Source organism: Peromyscus californicus, unplaced genomic scaffold (genome assembly GCF_007827085.1).
Source record: "Peromyscus californicus insignis strain IS unplaced genomic scaffold, ASM782708v3 Scaffold_17__1_contigs__length_78620276, whole genome shotgun sequence".
Lineage (NCBI taxonomy): Eukaryota > Metazoa > Chordata > Mammalia > Rodentia > Cricetidae > Peromyscus > Peromyscus californicus.
Window position 1 is genome coordinate 11066718 of NW_026294469.1, and position 27675 is coordinate 11094392.

The 27675-nt window shown below is 45.3% G+C and overlaps 1 protein-coding gene across 5 annotated transcripts in view; it reads left to right on the forward strand.

The window, feature by feature from the left end:
- The window catches only part of Rnf125 (ring finger protein 125), a 79211-nt gene that overhangs the window by 37884 nt on the left and 13652 nt on the right, over window positions 1-27675 (forward strand). For 2 of the 5 annotated variants that reach the window (XM_052741621.1, XM_052741619.1), the window contains exons 3-4: window positions 830-872; window positions 27332-27485. In XM_052741621.1, coding sequence (XP_052597581.1) covers window positions 27444-27485 — 42 coding nt within the window. In that variant the 5' untranslated portion in view covers window positions 830-872; window positions 27332-27443. Of the gene's footprint in view, window positions 1-829; window positions 873-13870; window positions 14267-27331; window positions 27486-27675 lie in introns of those variants that run through there. The other 3 variants (XM_052741620.1, XM_052741622.1, XM_052741618.1) reach the window with 2 other exon arrangements.

The window sequence follows — 27675 nt, forward strand, 5'->3', positions numbered from 1 at the left end:
TGGTGGTGGCGGCGGCGGTGGCGGCGGCGGCGGCTGCGCACGCCTTTAATCCCAGCACTCGGGAGGCAGAACCAGGCGGATCTCTGTGAGTTCTAGGCCAGCCTGGGCTACAGAGTGAGATCCAGGACAGGCACCAAAACTACACAGAGAAACCCTGTCTTGAAAAAACAAACAAAAAAAAAAAGAAAGAAAGAAAGAATGACCACAGCCCATATATATATACACACACACTATATTTTGGAGATAGTATTGTAGCTCAGGTTAACCAGCAACTTACTGCATTGTCCAGGCTGGTCTTGAACTCAGAGCACCCCTTCCTCCTCCATTTCCCAAGTGCTGAGGTCTGCCTCACTAAGCACCCCCCCACCCCATGCATAATTAGTGCCACGACTAACCTTATTTCATGGGTAAGACAACCAGGCACTGGAGAAGTAAACATGATACCCTGGTTCACACAGATGCTGTGTCACAGTGGGGTTCCAAGCCTAGGAAATGTGTTTGAAGACTTGCTATGCTTTTGATGTAGCTGTGTCTCAAAACACTTGCATGGCACTTGCCCTGTCTCCCCCCCCCCCCCCCCCCCCCCCGCCCATTTCATAGCCCTGACCAACTTGGAACTGGGTATGTAGACCAGGCAGGCCTCCAACTCAGAGACACACCTGCCCTGCCTCCTGAGGGCTGAGACTAAAGGTGCACACCACCACACCTGACCGTTTTGTTAGTTTTTGAGATGGGCACTTCTAATTTTCCTACCTCAGCTTCTTGAGGGCTGGAATTACAGAGGTTCCCCAACATGCCCAGCTTTAATTCTTCCTCTGTCTTTCTCTAGGTCTTCTGTTTTTTCCCTCACTGTCCAGCGGCTTTGTCTGAGTGTGAGTTACATAAAGCTTTTGAATTTTGCATGTCACAGCTAATGCAAGAGAAACGTTTATCTTCCCTCCCTCCCTCCCTCCCTCGCTCCCTCCCTCCCTCCCTCCCTCCCTCCCTCCCTCCCTCCCTCCCTCCCTCTCTCCTTTTTCGCCTATCTCTGTATTTTGAAATCTTTCTACCTGAATTTCGAAATTTCCGTAGAATAAGCTGCCTGGATGGGTCAGGCAGCTACCTTGCGCTAGTAAACAGTAGCTCGCAGGGTCAGGGGAGGTCCAGCTCAAGGCCACTTCTGGAGAAGTGGTGGCTCGTGCGGACCCGAAAGGACAGAGCGGGTGGGGGCAGCAATAGAAGGAAAAGTCCCCAGCCACACTCATACAAACGCCAATGAAGGGGGTCTCAGAAACCGAAAGCACTTAGCAGTCATGTGAGTACTTACGAAACTATTCTCCTTAAATTGTGTGTCTTCACACAGAAAATACAGTACACAAGTTAACAAATTGAAACTGTCGTCACACAGACCCAAGCCCACCTTTGGGTTGTGAACTTATCAGCTGCATTCCTAGTGCTGGTTATTTGAGTTCAAATGGGGATGGTAGTACTGTCTAATAGTTAGAGGCGAGACCAGTTACCTATACAATATACTCAGCACAGTAAACACCCCATAAATAATAATTGAGGGGTGGCATAAAGATGCTTGCTGCTAAGTCTGAGGACTCAAATTCAATCCCCAGGACTAACATGGTGGGGGAAGAGAACCAGCTCCTGTAAACTATCCCCTGACCTCCACAACTGTGCTGTGTCCCCACACAGTAACTAACAAAGTGTATATTAAAAGTAGCTAATAGTGCCAGGCAGGGTGGAGCACACCTTTAATCCCAGCACTTGGGAGGCAGAGGTAGGCCGATCTCTGTGAGTTCAAGGCCAGCCTGGTCTACAGAGCTAGTCCAGGACAGCCAGGGCTATACAGAGAAACCTGTATCGAAAAACAAACCCCTCCCGGAAGGAAGGAAGGAAGGAAGGAAGGAAGGAAGGAAGGAAGGAAGGAAGGAAGGAAGGAAAGAGTAGCTGTTATTATTTGTGAATTTTCCTTAAATGGATGAAATATTTTAAAAATTATAGACAGAGGCTGGGGATGTAGCTCAGTTAGGATGCACAAGGCCCTGGATTTCATCCCCAGCACTGCATAATGAGGGTATGGTGGCTCTTGCCTTTAACCCAGGGGTGGAGGCAGTGGAGGCGTAAGGACTAGAAAATCAAGCCCAGCTTCAGTGAGTTTGAGAAGCCAACCACTGCTACATGAGACACACACACACACACACACACACACACACACTATCGAAACAAAACAAACAAACAGAAAAACTGAGGGGGCATGGTAATACACACTTGCAGTTCCAGGACTCTGGAAGCTGAGGCAGGATCGTTGTCACAATGAAACTACATCGAAAGTTCCCAGTTAGTCTGGAGTACAGCTTGAGACCTTGCCTCAAACAAATAAGTAAGTGGGTTCAATCCCCAGCAACAAGATAAAATTAAAATACAGTTTGCTTGTTTGAGGGGGAAGCGTGTCTCATGTGGGCCAGTTTGGCCTCACACAGTTCAAGATGACCTTGGTTCTCCTGCCTTCACCTTCGTAGTGCTGGGTTAGCAGACAAGTACTACCTGCCTGTTTCTGCAGCACTGGGGATTGAACCCAGGGCTTCAGGCATGGTAGGCAGGCGTTCTATCAAGTACCGCTTTAACAGCAGGCTGAAAATGGAGAGGGCTGGACATTTTTTCTGTTTTATATGAACCAAGTTATCAGTCCCAGGTACCAGGAGAAGCAGCTCTGGCTTGGGCTCTGAGGACATCAGCTGTTTTCTCTGATGGATGTCTGCGGTTCCTGATCCGCAGTCTGCTTTGCTGCAAGATGTTTGTATTGATTCCCTGCAGAGGAATCTGCTCACCGACCTGACGACAGCAGAACCATTAGCAACGTCCCCTCCAGAGCCTTCTGGCATTGATTTCCCAGTGTCCTTCCTGAGGGAGGGGCTAAGAGCCTTGAAGAAAAGGAAACTCTGAATCTCTCCTCTGTGCCAGCAGCTGACTGAGAAGCACCTGCTTTTTCCATATTCATTGTGAAAACAGAGAGATAAGCAGGAAATACGCACTGCCATGCCATATACAAAGTCATTATATATAACAGGCCTGTAAATCCTGGCACTCAGGAGGCCAAGGGAAGATCACCAAGTGTTTGAGCCCAGCATGAGCAATTTAGTAAGCCCTGTCCATATATTAGAAGAAAAGACAACATTTCTCAGATGTTATATGTGTTAGTAGCCTAGTGGTTCCGTGTTGCTACTGGGCGTGTAGCTCAGTGCTAGAATGCTTGCTAGATATGTATAAGGTTCTGGGATTGTTTGTTTGTTTGGTTGGTTGGTTTGTTTGTTTAGATTTTTTAGTCTAATTAAGCAAGCTTTATTTTCTGCCCAACAGGGCTGTCTCCCTAAAGCAGGGTTTGAAAGAAAACCCCAGAACACAAGGGAAGTGAGGTATCTTTTCTTTTTCTCTTTTTCTTTTCTTTTTTTTTTTCCTGTTTTCACTTTTTTTTAAATTTATTTTTCTATTGTTAGCTTGATACAGTATACATTCTTATCCTAATTGTGAAATGTTTCACTGAGGCTTACCCAGTAATTGAGTAAAACCAAAAGTTATTATAAGCCATCCTAGGGTCATACAATCATCCTAGGGTCCCCCCTGCTATATAGCCTCCCTGGTTCTGTGGGTTGCAGTCTGATTGTTCTTTGCTTTATATCTAGAATCCACTTGTGAGTGAGTACATACCATGTTTGTCCTTCTGGGTTGGGTTACCTCACTCAGGATGATATTTTCCTTGTTCCATTTGCCTGCAAATTTCATGCTGTCATTGTTTTTCTCTGCTGAGTAGTACTCCATTGTGTATATGTACCACATTTTCTTAATCCATTCTGTTTGTTTTGTTTTGTTTTGAGTTTAATCGCAAGGCTTGGAGTTGGTTAGTTGGGTTTTGGTTGTGGGGTCTTAAAAATTACATTTATTTATTAGAGAGAGGGAGAGAGAGAGAGAGAGAGAGAGAGAGAGAGAGAGAGAGAGAGAGAGAGAGAGAGAGAGAGAGTGCTGTCACATTACTGAGAACGGGGCCTAGGATCTCAGGCATGCTACACAGGTGATCTGCCACTAAATTAAGTTTCCTGGTCCTCCTTTTCCTTTTTTACAATGTTGCAATGCTAAGAATCAAACCCAGGACTTTGCCTGTAAACTTATAGCCCTATACCCTCAGCCCAAGTTATAATTATTAATTTTTTTTTTTTTTGGTTTTTCGAGACAGAGTTTCTCTGTGTAGCCCTGGCTGTCCGGCAACTCTATAGACCAGGTTCACCTCAAACTCACAGAGACCCGCCTGCCTCTTCCTCCCCAAGTGCTGGAATTAAAGGCGTGCACCACCACAGCCCAGCCAAAGTTAATTTTAGTTGACATATAAAAAGTTCACACGTTTCTGAGATACTGTGTCATGTTTCAATATTCATGTATATATTGTGTACAAGGCAAACAGTTTCGTTTTATCTTGTTGGGTTTGGGGTTTTGTTTTTGGTCTTTTGAGACAGGGTCTCACTTTGTAGTGGAACTTGCTATATAGACCAGGCTAGCCTCAAACTCAGAAAGATCCCTCCCGTTTCTGCCCCTCAAGTGCTAGTACTGGAATTAAGGTGTGTGCCACTATGCCTGATTTATTTTTGTTCTTTTGAGAGAAAAGGTCTCGATGCATAGCTCAAGCTTGCCTCAAATTTACAATGTGGCTTGGACCAACCTCAAACTTCTGATCCCCCTGCCTCAGCCTCCGAAGCTTTGGGCTTATTGGCATGTGCCCTCTTCAGACCTTTGCCATTTCTTTGTGTAGTGTTGGTTTAATTCAGTAGGATGGTCTTTGGTGAGGCTGGGATATAAAAATGAAATAATGTATCCCGTTTGACAGCTCGCATCATTGTGTCTATGGTCACCGGTTCGCTCACTGCAGCAGCACTGGCATTTCCAAAGCTTCGGGCTCACATAATAGAAGGGCAGTCAGTTTTACACTGGGGTCAACAGAAGAAGAAAACAGGCTAATGCAATGCATTCAAGCTAGACGCAGACTAAAAAGCAATTATGGCATATTTTGATCCTGCTGGGTCTAATTACCTAATGCTTTGAAGAATTTATGGATAAATGTAAGTTAGTTCTCTTCATATGACCTTTTATATACTCACATTGTTGTTTTAATGAGTTTTTTATTGCCAGTGATGATGTGTTATCTTGATGTTTTGCACTGAAGGAGGAAATGCATATATTTTTGAGAGGGGGCATTTCACATAGCCAAGTCTGCCCTGGAGCTCACCATGTAGCCCAAAATGACCTCCAATTTCTGGTCTTCCTGCCTTTGCCTCCTGAGTGCTGCCACACCTGGTTTAATGGTTTTCTTTAATGTCCTCAAATTAAGGTCAAAGTCTGGCGCCTGCTGATCTATGATGTCTCTTCCTACAGCATCTGCTGCCCACTGTAAAGAGGCAGAGGATGACCCTCCTCAGCTTCCAGGATGCTTAGGCTGGCAAGTTCAGGTGTGAGCTCATCGTGGTATCTAGAGATGTAGCCTAGCCCAGGAGTCCGTGGTCTATAATCACTAAGTGGAGCACACCCCCATCGCCTCCATGCTGCCCCACTTTCCTCTTATGTAGAAGCAAATGACCAAACGCTAACAGGACAGAAAAGAGCCAAACTCAAATAATGTTCTGCCGTTTTTTCTTTTTCTTTAAAACAAACAAAAAACCTTTCTTTTTCTGGTTTCCTTCCACACCTGAGCACAACACAAACTGTGTTTCATATGATACAAGTAATTTGAAATTTGAGGTGATTTAAAAAGTGACAAGGTGGCTGTGGTGGCACACACCAGCAATCCCAGCACTCAGAACAGGAGGGGCAGGAGGTCAAGGCCACCCTCAGCTACAAGAAATCTATTCTCAACTCCTCTGCCTGCCCCATCCTTGCTACTGAGTTGTCGTTGTCTCAAGGAAAGAGCTAGGAAAAAGCTGTATTTTTACAAACAGTTCCTTGCTCTATCCTTCCCAGGGGGTCCTAAAATCCATCCATCATTTGCTCTTGCCAGCTTTAGATCATTAACCTGTAACTGCTACCGTAGTTTCCATGCATCTATTTCTCAACTGCCGTATGTTTCTAATTACAGGGGCGCAGACTATAAATAAATTGGCCCACATCTATTTATACACTTCAGTTTTCCATTTGTGAAATGGGATAATAAAGTTCATAAATGCTTTTTCTGGAGGTGCTTTCATTACTCTGACTTTTTGTGGTATGGGAACAACACTATGTGGATGATCCCTATCCCAAGGCTCTGCTGTGAGATCTTAAGGCTGTGCCTTAAAGACCTAAAGTTTTCCTGTTTTCCCTGTACTTTGTATTATCTCAGGGATTTACGAATGCAGACTTTAATACTGTCTTAGTTAGGGTTTCTATTGCTGTGATGAAACACCATGACCAAAAAGCAAGTTGGGGAGGAAAGGGTTTATTTGACTTAAACTTCCACATTGCTGTTCATCACTGAAGGAAATCAGAACAGGAACTCAAGCAGGGCAGGATCCTGGACACAGGAACTGATGCAAAGGCTAACCACAAATTCATGATCCTTTTGCCTTGCTGGCATCATAGATAGTTGCCGCTACACTCAGCACTGGTTTGTATTTTTATTGTTGCCTGCCAGTTCTTTAGGTGTAGAATATAGACAGAGTTTAATACAGAGTGAAATGGCATGAGAGTGGGCAATGGCCAAAGAGACCCCAGTCTTTCCAGCCTTCTAACATGAGACAGATTGATCTACACTTGTAGGATGTACCAACAAAAAACAGATAGCTTCACTTACCCAGGTGAAAGATATGATTTACCTAAGTTACATATAATGCTAGCACAAGATACAATCACAGCGTGCGCGCGCGCACACACACACACACACACACACACACACACACACACACACCCCACTGGTAGAGGTCAGAGGACAACTTTCCGGAGTCAGTTCTCTCCTCCCACCCTGCGGTTCCTGGAGATTAAACGCGGACTGTCAGGCATGGCGGCAAGCCCGTTACCTGCGGAGCTTCCTTACCCACCCAGCATTCACATTTTTTTTTGAAGTGAAAGCACTGACATTCTTTTGTGATAAAGGTCAACAAGATACATAGTAGACAAATATCAAGTAGGAAAGTGTTTATATAGGTGTGAGGGAGTTTGGAAAAATCCTGAAAGATCTTATTTGTAGTGAATCATGAACTAATTTATAGTGTTGCCTTCAGTGTCTATGAAGTTGCTATTTAGTTTGTTATTTATCATTTTACCTTTTGTGATCCTGCTTCCCCAAATATGTTTTCCTTTTTTTTTTTTTTTTGTTTTTTTTTGTTTTTTTGTTTTTTGAGACAGGGTTTCTCTGTGTAGCTTTGGCGTCTGTTCTGGATCTCGCTCTGTAGCCCAGGCTGGCCTCAAACTCACAAAGATCGGCCTGGCTCTGCCTCCCGAGTGCACCACCACCACCCCGCCTTCCTTTTTTTTTTTTAAAAAGACAGACTCTCTCTATGTAGCCCTAACTGTCCTGAAGCTCGATATGTAGACAAGTCTGGATTTGAACTCACAGAGATACTCTTGCCACTACCTCTCAAGTGCCGGGATTAAAGATGTGCGCCACCACACCCAGCTACGCCTTATTATTTCCAAGTATTGGCCCATTTACAAGAGAGGCCAAACACTGTCTCTGAGCAGTACTGGATCAGCTGCTTTCTCAACACAATAAGCCGCTTAATGGAGGAAGGATTGACCTGGGCTCAGGACTTGAGTCCCTCATGGTGGAGAAGGCATGGCACGGTGGCCACAGGTCACTAGGAACATGTAGTGAATTTCCTCACCCAGTGGCAAACGGGGCAGCAGAGAACAAGACAGCAGGAAGGGCCAGGATAACGCCTTCAACACCCACCCAGTAGCCAGGACTCACGTCTTAAAGGTTCCTCTGCCCCTCAAAGCTGTATTACCAGCTAAATGTTCAAACACAGGAGCCCACAGGGGACATTTATTCACACCAAAATATACTGGTTTTTTGTACGTGTTTGTGGTGCTGGGGGTTGGACTCAGGGCTTGCTCATGCTCAGCAAGTTCTACCACTGAACTATATACTCCTAGCCCAAGGACTTCATTTGTATTTCAGATGTGTCCATCTGAAACACTGAAAGAGGCAGAATGTATGCTTTTACCCGACTGGGAATCAGTTTACTTCTTGGGAAATGGGAGAACTGGATCAGATGCTCCTTTGGACCTTTTCCATTCTATACCTGTTGTGAGTTCATGTGTATTGAAGTAGATCACCCCGAATGTGAAAGGAATTCAGGCCCAGGAGTTACCCAGGAAGAGCCTCCCACTGACACCTACGTGATCTTCCCTGAGTTATTACTGAAGTCAAGCAGTGTGCTTTGAGGCTATGTTCTGCTGGGACTACCTACAGTAGATGGAGGATTAGTTGGTCAGAACGTCGTGGAGATACCTGCCGACCACACACGATCTGAAACCTAGCAACTAAAGACAGTAAGGCTGGCTAGCAGAAAAACAAAGGGCAGCACTCAAGTCTGAAAAACCAACCATCACAAATCAAGGCAGAAAATCCAGGTCTTTGACTATTTATCTGGATGAACGCATGAGTCCTCCGGTGGTATGGCATTTGTGATGATGTCCTTCTCACTTTGAGAAGAGAGCGATGGGGCCAGCAAGATGGTTAAGTGAGAAAGGAGCTTGCTGCCAATCTGAGCGGGAAGAGAGAACCAGTTCCCTTAGTTGTTTTCTGACCTCTCTGTGTACACCATGGCATATGGACACCTCCTCCCAACAAAGAAATGTTTAAAAAAATAAACAACTTTAAAAGTAAGTGAAAATTCAGCACTCGGGAGGCAGAGACAGGCGGATCTCTGTGAGTTCAAGGCCAGCCTGGTCTACAGAGCAGTTCCAGGACGGGCACCAAAACTACACAGAGAAACCCTGTCTCAAAAAAAAAAGTAAGTAAAAATTATTATTAATAATAATAAAGCTCTGAAGACAGCTTAATACAGAGCATATGCCTAACATGTGTAAGGCCCTGGTTTCCATCCCTAAGTACTGCCTTCTACAAAAGAAACGACTCTTCATTTTATCACTGTGAAGGTGCTACACACTATTCAAGAGCACATCTCAGATGTTTCTGTCGAGTGTTATAAGTCAATGCTACACCCATAGGATTATAAGGGAGAATGTGTGAAGTGGTCCGTGTAAGCGTGGAGATAATACCCATGTTTCAGGGCCAGAGTGTCTGACCAGCAAGACACCACCTGGTGGTGAGGAGGTTCAAATTGTGCCAAAATCAAAGCAAGCGGCTCTCCTGCCGCCTGGCAGGTTTGCTCCTGCCACAGTAACGTACAGAGCCGGCTGCAGTAGAAACCACTAAACTGCTTCTCCAGGAATGGCCCACTGAGCCCTGTGTGCGGCCAGCTGGGCACTGGTTAAAACGTAAGGTGTTTGTCTAGTTGGTTGTCTGGTTTGGTTTTTATTTTGATGTGCTATTGTTTGCTTTCCCTTTCTGAGCGAAGGTCTTTCTGTATACCCTGAGCTGGCCTCATGGCACTCTTCAGCCATCCTCCTGAGTTCGCTTCCTGAGGGCACCACCTCAGCCAGCTAACGTGTAGCTTTCATAACTCACCCAGACACTGAAGTCTGGTATCTTGGCATCGAGCCATTTCAACAGGCTTCTCAGGTGAGCCTGACGCAAGGCAACTTGAGGACAGGATGACGTGACAGAACTGCCGATATGGCCATGTCACTGACTTGCTCAAGCTCTGAATTGGGTCTGTAAAGCCACAGAAGCCAACTGAAAATACAACCAAGGCCACTTTCGTGTTCACACCGCCTCGTCTCCAGTTTCCCCTCTCTCTGTTGAGTGCTGGGTGCTGGAAATCCGAGCATCAGGGAACTGAATGCAGCTTTCAGAGGCGGAGCTTGGGGCTTCCTGACCCCTTGTCTGTGCTCACCACAGTCCAGTCATCCCCATCTGTCTGGAACACTTGGATTTTCCTTCCATTTGAAATTGAAATGTCTTCTCTCCTCCTCCTCCTCCTCCTCCTCCTCCTCCTCCTCCTCCTCCTCCTCCTCCTCCTCCTAGCAGACTCTCACTATATAGTCCTGGTTGTCCTGGAACTCCCTATATAGACAGGCCTCAACTCACAGACAATGTCTTATCTCTGCCCCCTGAGTGCCGAGATTAAAGACATGCTCCATCATGACTAGCTATGGAATGCTGTTTTCTGTTTCGTTTTGGTTTTTTTTTTCTTTCTTTTTCTGTCTTTTTTATTTTCTACTTTTATTTTTGAGACAGGGTCTCTCTATGTAGCCCTGGTTGTTCTGGAACTTGGTATGTAGACAAGGCTGTCCTCAAACTCACAGAAATCCACCTGCCTGTGCCTCCAAAGTGCTGGGGTTAAAGGCCTTCACCACCATACTGGTATTTGTAACTTTTTAAGATAGGCCTAGGTGTGTCAAGCAGGCAGGCCTCAAATCTGCTACATAGCTGAGGAAGACCTTGAATTTCTGATTCTCCTGCCTCCACCTCCCCAGAGCTGGGATTACAGATGGGCACTGCCACACGCAGTTTCTGCTGTGCTGGATATGAAACCCAGTTTTCTGTATGCTGGGAAAGCACTCTACCAACTGAGAGCTACATCTCTAACTCCAGAAGGTTCTTTCTTGCTCTCTCCTTCCTTACACACTCTGGGTGAAGTCAGCATCCTCATTCCTTTCATAGATTCTGATCACTGATGATATACTTTATTAGAAAGGTTTTCTTTTCTTTTTGAGGGGGAGGATTTTTTGAGACAGGGTTTCTCTGTGTAGCCCTGGCTGTCCTATAACTCTCTCTGTGGACCAGACTGGCCTCGAACTCACAGAGATTTGCCTCCCGAGTGCTGGAATTAAAGGTGTGCACCATCACTGCCCAGCTAAAGATGTTATTTTCCTTTTTTTTTTTTTTTTTTGTTTTGTTTTGTTTTGTTTTTCGAGACAGGGTTTCTCTGTGTAGCTTTGCGCCTTTCCTGGAACTCACTCGGTAGCCCAGGCTGGCCTCGAACTCACAGAGATCCGTCTGGCTCTGCCTCCCGAGTGCTGGGATTAAAGGCGTGCGCCACCACCGCCCGGCAAGATGTTATTTTCTTAAGAGCTTATCTGTCAGAATAAAAGCCTTGAGGACAGGAAAGAGGTGTCAATTTTGGTGTAAACCACAGACTAACTGAATAGATTATGCAAGAGAAAAAGGAAGTGTTGGTAAAATGCTGCAAGCTGTAAAGGCAGGAGATAAAGAGGAAGTGCATCATCCTCTATGAGGTAGGTGCTAGGAAAGCTGTGATTCCATGAAAAGGGAGGGCCATGAGGTTGAAAAGTCCACAGTGAGTGGTAGCACTCCAGAGTCACTGTGTGTCATGGAAACATACATAAACATACACTGCATTGCCTTTACCACTGAGGTCCACAGTAGTCAGTCAGAAGAGTCTCTTAAATTCAGAGATGAAGAAAAGAATCCACCCAAAGAGAAGGACAGTGAGGGTGAAGAGGCACTCAGTGGCCAAAACCAGTAGCTGTCTACTCCTTGGTCTGTCCTTGTTTCCTTCTTGTTGCTACAATAAAACAATCCAACCAAAAGAAAATTATTAGGCTTCACTTCCAGGTCACAGTCGGTCCATTATCGAGGGAATTCATGGAAGGAACTCAAGGCAGGAGGCTGAAACAGAAACCATGGAGGACCGTTGTTTTCTGGCTCACTCCCAGGCTCATGTTTAGGTAGCTTTCTTATATAGCTCAGGACCACCTGGAGAGAGGTGCTGCCTGCAGTGGGCTATGCTCTCCTTCATCGACAAACAACCAAGACAACTTCTCATTGTCATACACAAGCCCAGAGAACAACCTGATAAAGACAATTCTCCAGTTACTTTCTAGACTGGGTCAAGTTCGCAGTTAATGCTAACTAACTATCTAGAACATCCCTTATCCTGCCCCTGATGACTAGTGATATATTTGACACAAAGTAGGCTCCCTCATTAAATGCCTGCTGAATGAGTAAAGTCAGAGACAGAGCATGTGTTTAACTCCATCTGGTAAGCGTCACTGTCCATTCCATCCATTTACTTCTAACAAAAACTTTACCTGCAAAAATTGCCTATCACTGATGTAATAGTGGCATGACTGTTCTGGGGTTAACCAACTGATTTCTGATTGGATTTTAGGCCTGGTCAAAAGGAGAGAATACATACTTGATACTGTAAACATGTTCATTAGCCTATGGCTAGGCCAGGCATGTTGGTGTGCTGTGGAATATTTCTTTACACTGTGTAAATATATGTCACAGTGATTGGTTTAATAAAGACGCTGACTGGCCAATAGCTGAACAGAATAAGGTTAGGGAGGAGAGCCAGACAAAGAGAATTCGAGGAGGAAGAAGGGCAGAGTCTGGAGTTGCCAGCCAGATGCAGAGGGAGCAGGAGATAAACATGCCACATTAATAAAGGTACCACCACATGGCAGAACATAAATAAGGAATATGGATTAACTTAAAATGTAAAAGCTAGTTAGTAATAAGCCTGAGCTATTGACCGATCATTTATAATTAATATAAGCCTCGGTGTGTTTGAGAGTGGCTGCAGGACAGGAAAACTCTGCCTACATTGGTGCTTGTCTTTAATTCCAGCATTCAGGACAAAGAGGCAGGCAGATCTCCAGGAATTCAAGGCCAGTTTGGCCTACATAGTAAGCTCCAGGCTAGCCAGGGCTGCACTGTAAGGCCCATTTTCAAAAACAACAACAATCAAAACCAAAAACTAAGCAAAAAGGGAGCTGAGTTACAGCTTAATGATTGAGTGTTTGCCTGAGAGACAAGGCCCAGCATCATAAAATTAAACAACATAAAATAAAATTAAAAATTAAAAGTGTCAGCTGGGCATGGTGGTACATGCCTTTAATTCCAGCAGAGGCAGATGCAGGCGGTTCTCTGAGTTTGAGGCTAGCCTGGCCTTCAAAGCAAGTTCCAGGACAGCCAGAGCTATACAAAGAGACCCTGTCTTGAAAAGAGGGGGAAAAAAAAATTTAAAAGTCTCAAAAAACGAACGTAAAAAGGTAAAGACTAGGAGAAACTGGGTGAAGCCCAGGAGACTGTAATCCATCACATATTTTGTAGTATTATGGATAGCCCACAGAGTAGTGTGTATTTGTCCATACAATTGGATTAAATCTATAGCTGTCTCCAACCTATTTTTCCCTCCTAGCTCAGCCTCTCAAGTACTGTTATTACAGGCGTGCCCCACCGTATGCAGGTGTGAGTTTTATTTTATTCTTCACTTTATCATTTACATCAGTACCGGGGAACCAACCCAGACCTCACACAGGCTAGGCGAGCACACCACCACTGAACTACATCTAAAATGGTGGTGTTTGCTTGAGGTGGTCTCATTCCACCAGCCCTGAATGTTCTGGAATTCACTATGTAGTCCAGGCTGCCCTGAAACTTTGGATAATCCTCCTAAATTCTGACACTGAAGGCATAAGCCATGATATCTGGCTTATTTGTCTACTTTTGAAACACAGCCGTGTTCAAATTCAGCCCAGGCTGGCCTCGAACTCTCAGCAATCCTTCTGCCCGACTGCGGGCCATCGTATTTGTATACCACCAAGTGGGGCTCTGGATCAGGAAACTTTCCACTGCCCCGGGCTATCTATCTCTCCCTGATTGAAGTATTGAGTCAATCACCGAAATGGTCATAGGTCGGCTCTGAAGCTTATTAAGATACCAACTTGGAGGCCAGATAGAGTCATCCGGTCTCCAGTGGGTGTTCCCAAACTGCACTTTGCAGAACTCTGAGTGCGGTCGCCGGGTGGAATGCTCAGGTTTCACCCTCCGGGGACCTCGAGCTTCTGCAGCGCCTGGTCGCTCGCGGAAGAGCGTTTGCAAGCGGCAGCCGCGCGCTCTGCCTGCGCTCCACCGAGAGGCCCCGCGACCGACGCGGCTGGCCGAGCCAGGAGGCGGCGATCCCGGCTGGGCCGGGACTTCCTTCCTCCGGGGAGGGACAACAGAACCCCCCCGCAGCCCGCACCGAGCTCCAGGCAGCCTGCAGAGCTAGCGCGCAGCGATGGGCTCCCTGCTGAGCAGCGACAGCTCCAAGTCCGCGCCCGCCTCCGCCTCCCCGCGGCCCCTGGAGCGCAGCGGGGACCCGGAGCTTCCCATCACCTCCTTCGACTGCTCGGTGTGCCTGGAGGTGCTACATCAGCCGGTTCGGACCCGCTGTGGCCACGTGTGAGTGTCCGGGAGTTCGGGTGGCGCGACCACCCAGCGGGGAAGGATGCCGGGGAAGCGGAGGGCACAGAGTGGGTGGGAGTAGAGCAGCGACTATTGGGGAAACGGACGCAGGGCTGGTTGGGGGACGCTTACACAGGATTGAGAAGGGGCTCGTGGGGCGCTACGGCAGGGGGTTCCCACCATGCACCGTAGTCCAGCTGATTTTGACTGATCTGGGTGTGTCTCTCACTCTCCTGAGAACCTGGGTGGGTTTTGTTTTCCTGAATCTGTGCATATATTCCAGAACCTCCGGAGGCTTATCTCTTGTGCTGTAAAGAGGATCTGCACAAACTCTTTCAATTCTCACCCCACATCCCTTTCCCAACACACACAGACGCGTATTGCCAAAGGCTTTCTGAGGTCGCTCGGACGTTTGCTCCATGCCACTGAATTAATTCACCCATTTAAAACTCAGCTGCAAAGTGACTGGAGGTTGTGTGCTACCTGCCCTAGGCACCGGCCTCTCCCAGAACTGAAAGTTTAGACAGTTTTCTTCAAAATCTCGTATTGTGTAGTGAAAACTCACTACCGTTGCAAAAGCAGTGGTAGTTTCTAAGGCTTTAAAAATGAAGCCCCGATCGTAATGGGAATGCTCTTAGGGGATGTTTGAATAAGCAGAGAGGCCTTCGATGTGTGAATTTGTGTTAGCCGTTTGTTCCTGCAGGTTTTTTTTTCTTGGTTACGTGTATTGCATGTATAGGTTGAAAGCAAAGCCCACTCTATGAAACTAACTACAGCAAGATAAAGCAACAGAACAAAAACACTGTTCGCTGGTGCCGACTTTCGGCTTATCAACCAAACCAAACCAAACCCTGTATATTAAAAATGCATATGCACAACCGTATTTTTTTTTCTTTTTTTTTTTTTTCTTTTTTTTTTTTTTTTTGGTTTTTCGAGACAGGGTTTCTCTGTGTAGCTTTGCACCTTTCCTGGAACTCGCTTTGGAGACCAGGCTGGCCTCGAACTCACAGAGAGCCGCCTGGCTCTGCCTCCCAAGTGCTGGGATTAAAGGCGTGCGCCACCACCGCCCGGCGCACAACTATATTTTTTAACAGCACTTGAGTGAGGCTTGACAAATACGAAGAGCCGGGAAGCCCTGGTGCCCACCGTGAACCAGAGAGGAGAATGTGCCGCCCACACAGTGTTTAAATCGAGAGTGCTCTTGGCTCCACTTTGTGGTTTATTCTCAGGACCTGTTTTTTTTGGTTTTGGTTTTGCTTTTGTTTCTTTTTTCAGCTTTGTACTTTAAACTCAAGGCTTACGTTTTTAACGTCTTTTCCAGTCAGTGATGTTGTTTCCTAGCTCTAGACATAGCTCTTTAACGAGCCGTCTAAAGGCCAGGTAGACAGTGTGAGAGCCAAGGTTCTGTTGTGCAATGTCATGAAGTGTGTTGATTAGGTCTGAACAATCGCCTAAAGAGGAAGACATTTTTAAAGACCTATTTGTTTTCCCTTGGGGGGCTCAGGGGTGAGTTTGGGTCTCACGTAGAGCAGTCTAGCTTCAAACTCACAAAGAAGCTGAGGATGTGAAGATGACCCTGAAAAGTTTTGTTTTGAGAGTCTCACTATGTGGCCTTGGCTGGCCTTGATATCACTATGTAGATCAGGCCCACCTGTAACTCAGAGATCTGCCTGCCTCTACCTCCTGGGTTCTAGGACTAAAGGTGCTACCACACTCACCCAAACTTGGCCTTGAACCTCCTGTCTCCACTTGGGGACTGCTGGGATCACTGACCTGCATGCACTGCATGTCCAGTTTATATCAGGTTGAGGATCCTTGCATGGTAAGAAAGCTCCCTACCAACTCCCCATTTTCCACTTTGTGAGCCTGTGTGGAATTTGGGGACTTGTAAATCACTAAGCAAGTTCTCTGTCCTGAGCAGATCCCCAGAATTTGAGTTTAACCTTTATTAACATTAAAACTTTGCAGTTGAACCAAAGATGAACAATAAGTCTTGAAACTTACTTCTACAGCACTGTAATCATATGACTCCAGATTGTTTTCAGGGGCTGGACTTTGAACACAGTAATTTATTTGTTTCTGCCAAAGGATAATATAAACTCGCAAAATGTTACATTTATTTTTGTTTAATCTTTTTTTCTTTGTTAAAGTGAATAGGAAATTGGCCACTGGAAAAATAGTCATAAAATATCATAACAAGGGCTGGACAAATTGTCTTCCCTCCCTTAACTGTTCTTTGTTTGGACAAATCTATGTCCATTGTTCTGGCTGTGGGCAGAATTTCCATGTTCTTCCTTTTGGCCAACTTGGGCCCCTTCCACTTTATAAATGTTAACCAGAGTCCTTTCTGCACTAGAGACTGTTGTTAACAGCAATTGTACATTCTAAATAAATTACTCTTTCGTGCCAAACTTGAGTTGGAAAATGAGAAAATTGCAAGCAAAACTCTTTGTTTTCATTATCCCGTATTGGGGTTAGATTTCAAACAGGGCTGTTTTTTGGTGATTTTAGTTTATAAATCTACAGCAAGTCAAACATGCACAGTGACAACAATTCTCTGGACGACTGTAGAAATGATCCTTTACAAACACAATTGTGGCACAGTGGCAGTTAGTTGAGCTTGATTGAAAGTGGGTTTGAAATCAGCACAGCCATGAGCCATCTTGTGACCAAGTGTTTGAATCTCAGAATCTCGGTCTCTTCCTTTAAAAATGGTGAGAAATGAAATGTTGTGAACATTTGAGGAAGCCTCTGCATTTCAGGCTGAGAGCTGGAAATGTGGAGTGTAGTGGTAGAAAGTTTGCATAGCACAAGCCAAGCCCTGGACTGGATTGCCAATGCCCCACACAAAAGGCTCAGATTGTGGCTTCTGTTTGCCTCAGTCATTTTATAATCCAAAGGTCCATAAATAGGTATCATCATCATCATCATCATCATCTTGATTTTGACACAGCGTCCCAGGTATCTATCCCAGCTGGCCCTGAACTCACTATGTAGTCAAGGATAACTGTCCATTTTTAGTCTTTAAATTTCTTTCATTTTTCTTTTCTTTTCTTTCTTTTTTTTTTTTTTTTTTTGAGACAAGGTCTGACTTTGTAGAACTAGCTGGCTTTGAACTCAGAGATCTTCCTGCCTTTGCCTCCTAAATGCTGTGATTAAAGGCTTGTGCCACCATGACTAGCAAGCCCTGTTTCTTTCTTCTTCCTAGCTGAGATTACAGATATACTACACATAGGGTGCTGTGTATCAAACTCAGGGTCTGGGTGTTAGGCAGGCCGGGCAGGCACTCTGCCAAATGAACTGTATCCCCAGGCCTGCTTGTATGTTTGTGTAATGGAATGTATGGGTTTTCAGTGAATTCGTTTATTTGAGTGAGGTGATACTTGCTTCCCAGGACGTGGGGGAGTGGAGAGAAGAGGACAGCTTTCAGGAGTTGGCTCTCCTTCCACCTCTTATGTCTTGGAGATCTCCCTCTAGTAGTCAGGTAGGGTGGTAGGGTGGTAGGTGCCTTTACCCCTTAAGTCGTCTTGCTAGTCTCTTGTTTATTTGAGGCAGGGTCTCATGTGCCTCAAGCTGGCATTAAACTCACTTTAGAAGCAAGGGTGACCTTGAACTCCTGATCTTCATGCCTCCATCTCTGCTTCTACTTTGTGGGTTCTGGGGATCAAACTAGCAAATGCCTTTCTCCTTGGAGCCATCTTGATGACCCCAATGTTTTATACTTTGGACAGTTTTCTACAATTTAGGACTCAGTCTCTCTCTCTTCCTGAGACAAGATCTCATTCTGTATCCCAGGCTGGCCTGGAACTCACTGTGTAGACCAAGGCTTTTCTTGAACTCATAGAGATCCACCTGCCTCTTCCTTCCAAGTGCTGGGATTAAAGGTGTGCACCACCATGCCTGGCATCCAGTGTTTTATGTTTTAGATTGATTATTCATATCACAAAAATAGTTTTAAAAGTAGATTAGGAGAAAAGGACTTCAGACATTTGCTTCAATATTGTCAGAGAACTAGGGAAAGAGAGAGTTGCTAAAAAGGAATCTGATTTGCAGTTAAAGAGAAAAATCAAAGGTTTGGGCATGTGGTTCATTGGTAAAGCCCTTACCTAACATGTGCAAGGACTAGGTTCAGTGTCCAGTGTCAGAAAAATAAACTGCTCTGAGTGTTATAGACATGCCTGCTGAAGGGGGCTGGGGATACGTATTAGCTATTTTGCTGTTACTATAATAAAACACCATGACCAAGGCAACCTATAAAAGAAGGAATTTATTTGGGCATATTGTTCCATGATGGCAGAGTGGAGGCTTGGCAGCTGGAAACTGAGAGCTTACATCTTGGAACCCAAGCAGGAAGCAGAGAGAATGAACTCAGAATGGACAGAGTCCTTAAATTCTCAAAGTCTACCTCAGGTGATAAGCTTCCTCCAACAATGCTGCAACCCCCAAGCCTTCCCAAACACTGCCACCAGCCAGGGACCAAATATTCAAAACGCCCAGAACTATGGAGGACATCTCCTTCACACCACCACAGGGTATCTTGCAGAGGCAGAGTTCTTACCTAGTATGCACAAGGTTTGGGATTTGATCCCTGAGTATCACACACTCAAATAAAAACAGCCAAATACTTAGTTTTCCAACTGGACATGGTAGACAAAGGAGAAAGATGTCAGAGACAATTCCTCGGACTTAATGAACTCATGAAAGGGCCTTGTATTACTCAGGATTCTCTAGGGTAACAGAACTTACAGATGAATCTCTGTATAGAAAAGGGATTTATTAGAATGACTACAGGCTGTAGTTCAGGTAATCCAGCAATGTCTGGCTGTGAATGGAAAGTCCAAGGATCCGGTAGTTGCTCAGTCCACGAGGCTGGATGTCTCAACTGGTCTTCAATATACGCTAAAATCCTGAAGAAGTAGGCTGTAACGCCAGGGAAGGAATGGACGTGCTAGCAAGGCGAGGACAAACAGACAGAGCAAAAGCTTTGGTCTTCCATGGCCTCAGCAGAAGGTGTGGCCCAGATTAAAGGTGTGTTTTCCTGCCTCAAGATCTGGATCAAAGGCTTGTGTCCTCCTACCTTAAAGATCTGGATTAGAAGTGGATCTACCTACTTCAAATTAAGAAAAAAAAAATCCCTCATAGATGTGCCCTCCATTTTTGGATTTTGGTTAATTCTAGATGCTGACTACCAAGTTGACAACCAAGAATAGCCACTACAAGCCTACTGAACATTTAGCAATCTGGTAAAGAGAATTTAAAATTCAGTTGCCTATAGCTGGTTCTGGTGGGGGCATACCTGTAATCACAGAGTTTGAAATGTAGAATCCTGAAGACTGCCACAATGTAAATCCAGCCTGAACATCAAGTGTTAGCCAACTAGGACTGCATAAGGAGACACTGTCTCCAAAATCACAAAATACCAAAAACAAACAAGCAAACATAAATATCTCAGAGAGTCTGTGGAGTAAGTTTGGGGGAGCAGATGAAAGCTAAGAGGTACCTAAAAGGTCTAGAGCAGTGTTTCTCAACCTGTGGGTTTCAACCCCTTTGAAGGTCAGGCGCCCCTTTCACAGAGGTCGCCTATGACCATCAGAAAATACAGATATTTATGTTATGATTCATAGCAGTAGCAAAATCACAGTTATGAAGTAGCAATGAAAATGATTTTATGAGTGGGGTCACCACAACATGAGGAACCTTCCTAAGGTCGTGGCCTTAGGAAGATTGAGAACTACTTGCCTTGAGGTGGAGAATGAAACTGGGGTGTGGTATAGGATGGGAAGAGCTGTATCTCCCGCTCACTCAGTGGAGACAACTGCTTAAAGTCATAGATGTGCACACTTTTCCTAGAAGGAAATGCTAAGGCTATTTCCTAATCACTTTGAGGAAAGTGGATGAAAATGTTCCATTTGTGATTAAGTAGAATCAATAAAGCCTTTCCAAAGTGGTGGCTCTCTGGAGTAAGGAGACCCTGGTGGTTTTTGGTTTGTTTTGTTCTGAGATGTTTCTTGCTATGTCGCCCAGCCCGGCCTAGAGCTTGAGATCCTCTTGCCCCAGCCTCCTAAATGCTAGGGTTATAGGCATGCTCTATTCACCAGACTCTATGAGGTTTCACTTCCCCTTGACTAAGGATTGGACTCAAGCCCTTGAGCTCAAGAGGCAAGCAGCCTAGCACTGAGCTACACCCCCAAACACAGTGCTTTCATTCTTAGAGAGGAACAACTCCAAGACTTCTTTCGAAAAGTGAAACCATCTTACCCTACTGTGTATTATGGATATTTGTTATCTGCTTATGTATCATCAGTTAGTGAGAGCTCTCTAGAGAAACCATCTAGATGACCTGTGTCCCTGTGTGCTTGTTATTTTCAGCCCCTGGGGTATAACTGAGCTTGGTGAAGACAGTAGACAGAAGTTTTAAGGCTTTTCCTCCCGAGGTGTGACTAAACATCAGATATAATGGTAGACCAAAGGGATTATTTCAAGTGCAGCTTGGTAAAAACAATGAGTTCATTTTGGGGGTTAGTTACAGGATCATAGGCGGCTCAGGCTTTGTTTCCACAAGCTCCTTGAACAACCTGTAGGTACCTCCACTCAAGAGTGGCCTCACCACTAGAAGTTGTTCAAGGTTTATTTTTAGAGGTGTGTGTGTGGGGGCGGGGGGTGTATTTGTGGGTATGTGCACATCAGTGTAGAGGCCAGAAGAGGGCGCTCCGTCCCCGAGGTCTGGGACTGCTGTGTCTGGGCACCACTGACAGGATGCTGGGGGCAGAACTGGGGTCCTCTAGAAGAGCAGGAAGCGCTCTTGACCACTGAGTCATCTCTCTAGCCCCTAGGTAGTTTCCTTGTTTCTGTGACAAAATGCCTGAGAGGCAACCTAAGGAAGGGTGTGTTTGGGTTTTATATTTTAAATTGATTACTCATTTCTCAAAAAATAATTTTAAAAGTAGAATAGGAGAAAAGGACTTCTTATATCTGCTTTAATATTGTCAGAGAACTAGGAAAAGAGGGAATTATTACATAGCAACTGTAAACTGAACTAAAAAGGAATCTGACTTACAATTAAAGAGAAAAGGAATCAAAGGTGTGGGGATGTTGTTCATTGGTAAAGCACTTGTCTAACATTAGCAAAGCCCAGGTTCAGTGCCAAGCACCTGAAAAAGAAACTGCTCTGAGTGTTATAGACATGCCTGCTGAAGAGGGCTGTGGATACATGTTAGCTACTCTGGTGACCATGACCAAGGCAACCTGTAAAAGACAGAATTTATTTGGCCATACGGAAGATATGGTGGTCAGAGTATGAGGCAGCTGATCCTATTTTGTCTGCGGTCAGGAAGCAGAGGGAGATGAATTATGAAGCAGCTAGTTTTATCTTTTCCCATTTTTACTCAATCCAAGGCCCCAGCTTATGGAATAGTGCCACCCAGATTCTGACTGGATCTTCTTTAGCTAAGCTTCTGTGACTCTTCCTCAGAACATCCAGAAGTGTGTCTCCTGCATGCTTCCAAATCCAGTTGAACTGATGATGATGAAGATGAGCCATCACAGACTCTTCTGACTTCATTTGCATCCTGAGTTTATGAGCCTTTTCTCCCCTCTAGGAGGGCATGCTGGAATTGCTGGTGTGTGCCACCATGCCAAGCTCCTTCTACAGACTTAACATGAACACTGATAAACGAAGGCTAATTTTGTACGGCCTTCTTCTTGGGGGAAGGTAGAAGAGGAAGGAAGTTATTTTGGCTACAGCTAAGTGAATGAAGGGCCAGTTAGGCTTTTTCCTTAGATCGGTTTTTGTTTCGTTTTGTTTTCTTGGCCAAACCGTTGTCATTTCAGCATTAGGGTATGGTGGACAGTCTCGAGTTTCCTGGAAATCCTCACCTGCCTCATATATACTTTCAGACTTCGTCATCAGAAAGGAAGCAACAAGTTCAGGGCCATGAAACTCAGATGGGGCGGGGGGAACATATGTACTCAGGTTTATGAGGTGGGGTTGGGGGTTGAACCCAGAGCTCTGTGCATGCTGTGCAAGCACTCTTCCAGCTGAGCCACACCCCCAGCTCCTGACCTGTGCTTTCTCTCTAGTGATTATAGTGTCAAACTGGTGACTAGACAGAAGAACACCCCGATGTCCTTTGTGAGTGTGTTAGAATGTGGTGGGTGCAGGCATTTGTGCCACAGCGATCGGGAAATTCTTGCACGCTGTTGTTCTAGTAGATGAACACGCCTTTTAAAAGCACAGTGTCACCACTCCGTGAAGGTTTGGAGATTAAGTGTTGGCTATTGGTGGGACTAATGAGTATAAGTGACTCCAAAACGAAACCGTTTGTACAATTTGGTGTTCTTTCATAGCATCAGTCACCTGACCTTGTGTGTATGTGAGTGTGTGTGTGTGTGTGTGTGTGTGTGTGTGTGTGTGTGTGCATGTCCCATATTAGACATGATAGGGTTGCTTTTCTGTGCTGGGGACTGAACTCAGTTTCTCATTCCTACTAGGCAAGGACTATACACACACACACACACACACACACACACACACACACACACACACACACACCACACTGTGCTATGAAGCTGTACTTGGGTCTGACCAGTAGGATTCCTTGTTGGAGGGGAACTGTTTTGTTTGTGTGGTGTGTGTGTGTGTGTGTGTGTGTGTGTGTGTGTGTGTGTGTGTGTGTGTTGCTCTGTAGTGGACTATTAGCCCGTGACTATTGTCTTTGGATAGCAGCTCCCTTCATTCTGTCTCTGTTTCCATGCTTACTTTGCCAGCTCATGTCTTTTTTTTTTTTTAAGGTTATTTAGACAGGTTCTCACTCTAACCCAGGCTGACCTGGAACACACTATACAGCCCTGACCAGCCTTCAACTTAAAGCAATCCTCCTGCCTCAGCCTCCCAACTGGTGCGATTACAGGTGTGAGCCATTAAACTAGCCATCTCAAGGTTTGAATTTGTCTTTGTATCAGCACATCCATCATGAAACTTTGTGTTGGGTCTCTCAGTTAAAAGGTTAGGGCTGCCACATGCTGCCAACAGCCTCTTCCAGAACTCTCCCCTCCAGGACCCTCCCCTCCACCCCAGAAAGTCCCCAGCGCTTCTCTTTCCTGTTTCAATTCATTTAGAGTTCACTTTTGCCCTGAGACTGGGACATAAGTCTCTCCAGGGTCCTTAGCTGTGTTTTCCTGTTTCCTTCCAGCACTCTGCTGGCCTCTTTATTACAGGGGATTTGGCTAATTACTTAATTTAGAGAAATAGACCGGGGTTCGTAAAATAACAAATAGGAGTGATGTAATTAAGTTTCCAGCTGGTTTCAGAGTTGGTTGAGTCATTATGGAGTTCCTTATTGATTTTCTCCCACTGTGCTACAAGGGAGGCAAGGCGGTGCTGGAGCAAAGGGCCACCTACACTTCTGGGAGAGGGCACTGGAGTGGCACCAGGCGCTCACACCATTTTTCAAAATGGTGTGCCATTTACATCCACGTCCAGCTTTTCCCTTTCAACTGCATGCTTTCTTTGTACTGATCCTTCCTTTTGTGATTTCTCACTTCACAGCCTCCTGATGGGACGCGGAGGACAATCAGATCCCTCCTTGCCTAGTGTCCATTCCTCTCCCTTGGGGTCCTCATGGTAGAAAGAATCACACTCTTTCTGAGACAGGATCTCATGTCGAGTCCAGGCCAGTCAACTGTTTCTGTCAGTGGGGTTGATCTTGAACTGTGGCCCCTCCTGCTCTCACCTTCCAAAAGCTGGTTTTATAGGCATACCCCACAGCACCCGGGGCTTTGTGCACAAGCACTCCCTCAACTGAGCTACAAGCACCACAGTGTGATTTCTTCGTGGGAACTTTGGGAATTCCCAGAAAAGTCTAGTGGGCAGTTCCTCCTGATTGTTATGTCAACTTTCTGAGCATGTTCTGAGCAACTGCTGTTGTGCCTGAGGTTGTGTGGGAGGGAGCCTGTGTTCCAAGTGGCCCTGTGATCTTTCTCACAGTGTCACTGTAACTGGCCTGTCATCACAGAAACGGTTTTGTTTTGCTTCTCAGCTTTACTGAGGTGAAACAGTGTGACTCATACAGTGTATGGTGGTGGATGAATTGCAGCAATTGTTCACGGCCTGTAACAACACCACACGGAGATCTGGAACAATTGGTTCCCTTCCGCTGAGGAATCCCTTCCTGTCCTTTGTGGTCAGTCTCTCCCCCTGTGGCTAGCCCCATCAGCCCCATCTGCTCTGGCATCAACTTTGGGATCATGCGGCTGGCAGCTTTTCACTTGCAGAAGGGGCATGGTTTTATATTGCCGGTCTCTTCCCTTTGCCGCTGTCAATTGCCATTTGCTGGTGTAAGGCACCGGTATGTCTTGGCTTTTTGAGTCAGGGTCTCATATATCAAACTCGCTGATGAGGCTAAGATGACCCTGAACTCCTCCACCCTCCACCTCTGGATGTCCGGGGTTACTGGTGTGTACAGCCATGTCCAGTTTATACAGTGGTGGGGATGGGACCTGGGACTGCATACATGCAAGGCAAGCGGTCTACCAACTGAGCTATACGCCTAGCCCAGTTTTTTGTTTTTTTTTTTTGGTTTAAGATTTATTTATTTATTATGTGTACAGTGTTCTGCCTGCATACCAGAAGAGGGAACTGGATCTCATTATAGGTAGTTATGAACCACCATGTGGTTGCTGGGAATTGAACTCAGGACCTCTGGAAGAGTAGCCAGTGCTCTTAACCCCTGAGCCATCTCTCCAGCCCCAGTCTTGGTTTTTAGAGACAGGATCTCGTGTGGCTCAAGCTAGTCTTGAACTTGTTGAGGATCATATTATACTTGTAATCCTCCTTAAACTTCCTGAGTGTCGTGTTTACAGGTTTGTTCTCCCACACCCAGTTTAAGGCACCAAAGTGTCTCAAATAAATTTGCTATAAACTTAAAAGTATATGAAGTGGTTGATTCTTTTGTAGGGCCTAGAATGACCTATGAAATATTAAAACTCCTGCTTAATTCTCTCTACCTTTCTATTACTCTCAGCTTTGGCCCTGGTTTTCTGTTTTGAGAGAGGGCTTACGGGCTGAAAGTGTATTCTTGAACAGTATGTATTGCAAGTGGTTCAAACGTTCAACTAAAAACAATACATTTTTTCATGGTACTCTGGATTGGCACCTAGGCTGGCCTTGAACTTGTATGATCTTCCTCTTGAGTTTAGGCTGGTCCTGTGTCTACTCATCTCTCTCTGCACAGCTCAGATTATGCCCTGGGATTCCTAGTTGCCCTCCCAAACCTCAGCAAAGTGGTCTGTAGCTGGTGTAGTTTTGGCTTTGTTTCTATTAGTAAAGTATTCCCAGTTCTCCAGGTTCCTTTGGATTCACACCACTGTTTTTTCTGTTTGGTTTTTGGAAAGGGTCTTGTATTGTAGCTCAGTCTATCCTAGAACTCTCACATGTAGCCCAGGTTGACTGAAATCCTCCTGCCTCTGTTTCCCAAGCGCTGTGATTATAGTGATGTATTATCGTGCTGACTTAAATTATTTTCTTCTAATATGACAAAGGATATACCCCTGTTTTTATTTTACTCCTTATCTCCCTTTTGGTTTGGTTTTGTTTGGTTTTTGTTTTTGGAGGCTAGACTAGACTCAAATTAGCTATTAAGCTGGGGATGACCTTGAATTTACAATTTTCCTGCCTCCATCTCCCAAGTGCTGAGATTATATAGCTGTATGCCACCATGCCCAACTTAAAACCTGAGGTCTTTTTAAACTGAGTATTTCTACAGTCTCATTTCTGACTTCCATAGAGTGAGGGGTTATCTGTTGGTATATAAGTCATGTGAGCAGACAATTCAGGTTGGAGCCATGTTGTATTTGGAATGTTAATTTTTTTTTTTTAGTTGAACATTTGTAGCCAGGCAATGGTGTCATACCCCTTTAATCCCAGCGCTCAGGAGGCAGAGGCAGGCAGATTTCTGTGAGTTCAAGGCCAGCCTGGTCTACAGAGTTCCAAGACAGCCAGGACTGCAACAGTGAAACCCTGTCTCAGGGGGGAAAAAAGAACACATTTGAGCCATTTGTAGTGAATACTCTCACAAGGATATACTTCCAAGGCTGTGTATAATGGCCCATACTTTTAATACTATCACTTAGGAGGCAGAATCAGGCAGATGTTTGAGGCCAGCTTCATCTACATAGTATATTCCAGGCCAACCAAGACTACACAGTTGTCTTTCTCAAAACAAACAGACAAACTAAACAAGACTATATTTTCAGCCAGGCTAAGTGATGGCTTCCTGTATTCCAAGGTAGAGATTATAGGAGGTAGGGATGGTAGTGGGAAAACTGAGGTTCCCTTTTCAGATTCTTAGTCTCATTCATAAAAGAATTTAGACATGAGGAGAAAGTCATACCTTTTGAGTTAGGGTCCAACATGTTTGGCAAGCAGCCACATGGCAGGAGCAGAGACTGAGGAAACCCAGAGTGTGGATGAAAGCATGCCCAAAGTTTGGAAGGAAGAACGAGAAAAAGTTACATTTTTCTGGATAATTCAGAAAAGTGGTGTCTCCATAAGAGACTGCTTCCAGGGTGGGGTTTCTGAGAAGGAAAAGTATCTTATTAAGGGGATAATTATTCCTCCCTTCTTCTTCTTACCGTGGCTTGAGGAAAGCAGCCTATCTGAGGTGATTGATAGGCCCAACTGGATTGACTGTTTCGGAACTCCATGCAGAGCCATGAGTAGAATGGAACAGTTGAATAGACCTTTAAAGGCCCAGCTACCCCTTCCTACACACATGGTGTGACTCTGGCTGGCCTGGAACCTACAGTGTAGACCAGGCTGACCTTGAACTCATAAATCTGCCTGTCTCTGCTTCCTGAGTGCTAGGGTTAAAATCATGGAGCACCATGCCTTAGCTATTTTATTTTTAAATTACATGTATGTGTCTATATGTGGGTATGAGTGCAGGTGTCCTGGGAGGCCAGAAGACTTGGGTGCTGGGAATGGAACTCATGCCCTCTGGAAGAGCAGTGTGAACTCATGTGCTGAGCCATGTCTCCTGATTATTCTCTGTTTGTTTTGAGTAGGTTCTGCCGATCCTGTATTGCGACCAGTATAAAGAATAATAAATGGACATGTCCATACTGCCGGGCATACCTTCCTTCAGAGGGAGTTCCAGCAACTGACATAGCCAAAAGAATGAAATCAGAATACCAGAACTGTACTGAGTGTGGAACTCTGGTGAGTAACACAACCCATGTTCATGATTCTTCCAGTGAAATTATCATTCTACCTGCTCCATCTCTCCAACTCCCTGACGTTGGGAACAGGGTCTCATTCCGTAGCCCAAGGTGAATTTAAACTTGCTATCCTCTTACCTCTGCTTTGGAAGTATCAAGATTACATGCATGCCTACCACATCAGCTCCTTC